This window comes from Pseudopodoces humilis, chromosome 7 (genome assembly GCF_049639895.1).
Source record: "Pseudopodoces humilis isolate 2021_Gansu_Grassland_sample_001 chromosome 7, ASM4963989v1, whole genome shotgun sequence".
NCBI lineage: Eukaryota > Metazoa > Chordata > Aves > Passeriformes > Paridae > Pseudopodoces > Pseudopodoces humilis.
In genome coordinates, this window is record NC_142206.1 from 60470660 (window position 1) to 60476659 (window position 6000).

Below are 6000 nucleotides of genomic sequence, written 5' to 3' on the forward strand. Positions count from 1 at the left end.
CTGAGCATCCAAAATAGTCCTTTTAAAGGATGCTGTAACATTTTTTAAGTTCTGTTAGGGCAATGGACCCTTGATAAGAGAAATGTGCAGAAGGCACCAATATTGTTAGAAAGCATTTTTGACTTAGAATTTATGAAAGAGGAATCACAACATATCCTTCAAAGCACCAGATTTCTCTCTGCAGATTTTTTTTTTTCCCCCTAAATACAGCTTCCAAATCACAGCTTTTGCCTGTACCCGAGTTTGGGGATAAACAGAGCCCACTCCAGTCAGACATTCCCACCCTCAGAAAGCATCAGGAGTGTTTTCCTTCACTCAGCTCTAATTAACAGGTGCTGCAGTGACTTTAATTTGCAGTGACTTTAATTTGCAGTGACTTTAAATTGCAGTGACTTTAATTTATTTGCAGTTTGACTGATGCATCTTGGGCTGTTTTTTTTTCCCTCTGTGCTGGATGCAGGAGCTGCAAGCATCGGGAAGGGCCTCGGTGGGATGCTCTTCTCCAGGTTTGGCCGGTCCAGTGCCACCCCCCAGAGCATGGAGACGGGAAAAGAGGGACCTGAGGGGGATGAGAAGAAGACCACGACTGCTGGGAGCCCACCTTTGCCTCACAGCAGCTCGGGATTCCTCGAACCCACAGGTGAGTGGTGATCCTGTGGATCCAGGGAAACAAGAGTGGGGTGTGGGGCTGGAAGCGCCAGAACTGCTTCTGACAGGATTTGCTGTCGTGGGTTTGCCACAAAATAATAAATGTTGGATATCAAGGCCAGCTTGGACAGGGCTTGGAGCAGCCTGGGATAGTGGGAGGTGTTCCTGGTCGTGGCAGAGGGTGGAATGAGGTGGTTTTTAAAGTCCCTTCCAACCCAAACCATTCTGGGATTCTGTGGAGCTGTTCCTGGGTTGGATTTAAGCTTTAAAGCCCATCCCATCCCCTGGACACCTTCCACTGTATCCCAGGCTGCTCCAAGCCCCATCCAACCTGGCCTTGGACACTCCCAGGGATCCAGGGGCAGCCACAGCTGCTCTGGGCACCCTGTGCCAGGGCCTCACCTCCCTCACAGCCATGAATTTCTCCCCAGTATCCAGTCTAACCTTGCCCTCTGACAGCTTAAACCCTTTTTTCCACCTAAACTCCCAATTCCCCCATACATTTCCCATCCTGAAGCAATCTGGATTTTAGGACGTGTATGACTGGGAACAGAATCTGCCCTTGTCCTGATCTGAACTGCTCAGAACAGAAAGTGCAATTTTAGCAGCTGGGATTTTTGAAAAGCATAGGTACTTCCTCTCAGGAAATTCATCCTTGGATTTATTTCTGAGCTCCCCCTTGGCACTGCTGCAGGACACGGGGTTTTTCTGCAATCTAAGGAGTCACAAGTGTCCTGTGACAGCATTCACATGATGGATTGCTGTCTGTTCATACTAATTTCAGCAGATAACCTGTCTGAGTCAGTGTTAGAGGGCGGAAATTTTGGGTCAGACGTGAGGGAAGTAGAGAAGCAGGACAGGGAACATCACGGAGCTGCCGAGGGGGTCCTTTCAGGGGAGATTGGCACACTGAGGGTTTCCTGCATGGATCCCACATCCCTCCATGCTGGAAACCCATCCCTGCTCCATAGAAGGAGAACGTTGAGCAGAGGCCAGCGGGGCTGGGAGCTGAATGATGCAATCCCCACCAAAGGCTGTGCTCGCAGAGGGCTGTGGTGGGGTTTGGCTCCCGCCCAAGCTCCCGTAACGGCCTCTCCCAGCGGCCTTCCTGCACAGCCACTGGGGTTTTTTTGGATAAACTCTCCTTCTTGGAAATGACTCTGGTTGTCTGCTGGTGTTCCAAGGCTCTGGCTCCCTGTCCTTGCTGCAAAGTGGGGCGATGCTCCTGGGGAAGCAGGGAGATCTGTGCCGTGTCTGCCGGCGCTTGTGCGATGCTCCCTTTCCGTGCTCCTCGAGCCAAGAATTAAAATTCCTTCAAACTGGCTTTGATAAATGGCTGCATTTTTGACTCAGTCTGGGGCTTTGGCTTTTTGTAGCTCAGCAAGCTTTTAGGGTTTTTTTTGTCCTTTTTATTTTATTGCTCCTGGTGGAGATTTTCTGACTGCTGAAGTGCCTTAGTGATAGGTTAACACTGGCCCAGTTAAAATGCAGTGCTAATTGCTTAGAATGTGGCATTAATCAAAGCAGCCATTGAAATAAAAGGGTAACTGCTGAAATATACTTGGAATAATCAGGATATTAAAAGGGCAGAGCTGTGGAGGGATGACTTTGCAGGAAGGGCTTGTAGTGTTGGGTGTAGTCTCCTTGTATAGACACTAAAAAATGCAAGAAATCCATTTATTTCAGAAAGTTTCCTATTGGGGCCTCAGCATTTGCTGGATATTTCTCTGTAGTTATCATAACAAGTATAAATAAATATATTTATAGAGTTACTATAAGGAAAACAGCTGCTTGAAAAAAAAAACACAACCATCTTTTCCCAAGTTGAGAATCACAGAATCATTCAGGTTGGAAAAGACCTCTAAGAGCAGGTTTGGTTCCATTTTTTTATTTTTGCTTTTTTTTTTAACTGAAAAAAGCAGGTTTTTTTCAGCACCACTCTTAGGTTTGTGCTAAATGCACGAGGTGCATTGAAATGTTATTTTTGTATTATTAAATCTTGATTTAGTTGAGTGCCCTGTGAAATGTAAACAGCAGGAGAGGCTGAGTGTGTTGTTTGTACTACAGAATCAGAACCCAAAACGCTCTGGTGTTTTTGCAGCTCTAACATCCCTCTTGCTCCTTATTTTTTGTTCTTTTTCCAGTGGAACTGGAGCACAGGATCGACTTTGAGCTCAGGGAAGGTCTCGTGGAGAGCAGATACTGGTCTGCAGTCACATCCCACACTGCTTACTGGTCATCTCTGGATATTGCCCTCTTCCTCCTCACCTTCATGTACAAGCAAGACCAAGAAGAGACTGACAAATCCAATTTAGACACTGTGTGAATTTTTCACTGGGGACAGGAGAGGAAACTTTCAAAACCAGTGGCACAAAACGGATTTGACTGCAGAGCTGCAGGACCCGTGGCATGGAGGTTTCAGGTTTAAGTGCATGTTTGGGGGGTTTTGCTGTTTCTAAAGAGGAGAGGTTATTTGTATTTCAAAGCACTTTATAGTTTTCAACGTTTTGCAGTGCTGAATTAGACCTGAAAGAATTCCAAATTCCTGTCAACGTGGACTGTACAAAGAGCCAAGACAGCATTGTAGCATCCCGTCAGCATTTGTGCTTGGGTGACATCCTTGTTAATGACCATAATTGCTGTTTAGTTCATTAAACTATTAAAAAAAAAAATAGTGGATTAAAAAAAAAAAAAACCAAAAAAAAAAACCAACAACAACAAACCAAACCTAAATTAATTTGCATTAACAAAAAAAAACAAAAATAGATGTTCAGTACAAACCTAAACCTGCCATGTGCTGATGTTTTACGTACCCGTGATTAACAAGCGGTGGTGTCATTTTTCCAGGACTTTATTCAGCTCCACATCCAATTATCCTTACATTGGAAGCCCATTCTCACTGCTGGCTTCTGAGGGTCTATCCTATGTGATAAATTAAGAAACTAATGCTGAAGAGAAAAAAAAAGAAAAAAAAAAAAAAAAAAGAGCATGAGGCAAATATTTGAAATACTGTAATTATAATTTATTATTCTCTCTAATCGTTCCATTTTATTCCAGTGTATAAAACATTACTTTTTTACTGATTTCTTTTGACATAATTTAAGAACCACATTTATTTTCTACAGTGTTAAGACTTTTTCTCAGAAATACATATCTTTGTACTACTATTCAAATGAATATATGGACACTGTGGCACACTTTAAGTATTTTTTCATTAAAAATAAATATTTGTGGTTTCACACAAATGACATCAGTCACGTTCTTCTCAGAGGTAAGTGCCCTTTGCTTTTTCAGGTTCCAAGTGTTTCTCAGGCACATTAGATTGGTTTGCAGAGGATCCAGCTGTCTTTTGTTTACCATAATTAAATCCATACATGTGTGTGTGTTTGTATAAAAACATATGGATGTGTATATTTATGTGCAGGGGGAGAGACAGCACCGTAAAATAAACTCTGTGAGGCCTGAGAATACCAACATTTAGATTAGGTTTGTATCTGAAACTAATTCAGAAGTCAAGAGGGAAGTGTTGGGATGAAAGGGAATAAACTCCAAATAAAACACCGGAGGCTCATTGCTGAGATTTTAGGACAACGTGGAAAGCTCTGGAGCAGAAGTGTTGGATATTTACCCTCAGAGCTGACTCTGCCTGAGGTATTTATGATCTGGATGGCACATGTGGGAGCTGCAGAGCCTAAATTTCAGTGAAAATAGCAAAAAACTCAGGCTGTGGTGTTGGTGAAGCGTTGTGTTCTCACAGATGTGGCAACATCAGCCCAGAACAGTGGCTGGAAACGCCAGAGTTCCCTGTCTGGGAGGAGAGGGAGGCTCTTCTCCCAGATTATATTTATTTGGGCTGCTCCTTCCGTGAAAGAACTGAGAGTTAGGATTCTCTGCTGGAGTTAGGGATTTAGGAATAATTCTGAAGGGGGAAAAACAAAGAAAGAGGGAAGGGAGGAGTAGCGGGAAGGGAAGACGGCACGAACAGCTCTGCAGTGAGCCAATATCCAACACTGACATGGTGGAAAGGACCTTGATTCAGTGTGGATCTGTGAAAAATTCCATCTGGCCTCGGAGAACTGGAGCTCTCCTGCCTGACCTGTTTACCTTGGTGGATGAGCAATCCCAGGAAAGGAAAATAACCCCCTGAGAGGAGGAGGTCTCTGCTCCAGCGAACGGCCTTGTGTTTACAGGACTGGGCTCTCCAGATAAGTTCTTTAATCAGCTCCTCCTAATGAGGACAACTTAAACACAAAAAAGGAGAATCTCCTTTTATATTTAGAACATGCAAAACATTTCCAAATGTGCGTGGCTGGTGTTTCAGGGCTTTGAGCTGGGTTGTGGTGCTGCCTCCTTCTCCCTTTCCACCACTGGATCCACACTGGATCCTTTTTTAAGGGCTGCAGACAAAAGGGGTTAATTCCTGCAATCCTTGTGGTCTGTGGAAAACCTGCTGTTGTCCAGGACATGTTTCAGATTTATGGAATTGCTGCTCCCCTGGCCTCAGAACGTGCTGGTACTTGCTGACTGCTCCATATAAGGGAGGAGATCCGACTTTTAGGTCCGTGCCCCTTGGAAAACCGGGGAGAAGGCAGAGCTGAGGAGTAAATCATATTGCTGGGAGGAGAAGGGATAATGAGAGCCAATACCTGATCATCCCTTTGTGTTTTTCCTGAGTTAATGAGTGTGTTTATTTGTGATTCTGTCCTAATTAGCAACTCCCTGGACCACCTACTAATCTCCCAAGCTAAATTCCGAATATAAAGCGCACCTTGAAAGAATCACTGGAGGTTTATTCTAAATTGTATGCAGAGATGTTCAACAGGCTTTCATCTTTTTAATGCTCACAAACTACCCCTCGTCCTGCTGCAAAGGTGAAATCCTCTTTGCAAAGCAGATGCTGAAGGTGGTGGAAGGGTTGCCCCATTTCTGTTGTGTGGTGCATGTAGGGTCACGTCTGCTGCTTCAAACTTTCTGGTCAGATGCTTTGTGGCATAACACAGAGCTGGAATGTCCTGGCTTCCAATTACTGACTTGTTTTCTTCTGCAAAGACGATGTTGAGCTTTCCAAGCTGTGTTGAGTGGTGTTTTTTCTTGAGAAACCAAGATAAGGGGAGGGTTCCTCACTGCTGTCAGTCTTCTGCCTGATACTGACCTGTTTGCCAAACTTGGCCTTGAGGTCTTTGTCCAACTTTGTTGCTTATAATGGTTTTGCTACAAGGTCATTTTTGCAGATAACGAGCATGAATTTTATTCTTTTTCTTAATTCTGTCCCTTTGCTCCTAATTATTCTGTCCTGGTTCCGCTACAGCTTCCTCTCCATTTGTGTTCACTCCCTCCCTGCTTCAGTGCCAG

At 44.2% G+C, this 6000-nt stretch overlaps 1 protein-coding gene across 2 annotated transcripts in view; it reads left to right on the forward strand.

Moving 5' to 3' along the window:
* The window catches only part of DDHD1 (DDHD domain containing 1), a 61439-nt gene extending 58028 nt beyond the window's left edge, over positions 1 to 3411 (forward strand). For both annotated transcript variants that reach the window (XM_088057949.1, XM_014257501.2), the window contains 2 exons: positions 461 to 640; positions 2793 to 3411. In XM_088057949.1, the coding sequence (XP_087914075.1) occupies positions 461 to 640; positions 2793 to 2974 (362 nt within the window). In that variant the 3' untranslated portion in view covers positions 2975 to 3411. The remainder of the gene's footprint in view (positions 1 to 460; positions 641 to 2792) is intronic.
* Positions 3412 to 6000: the final 2589 nt, after the last annotated feature.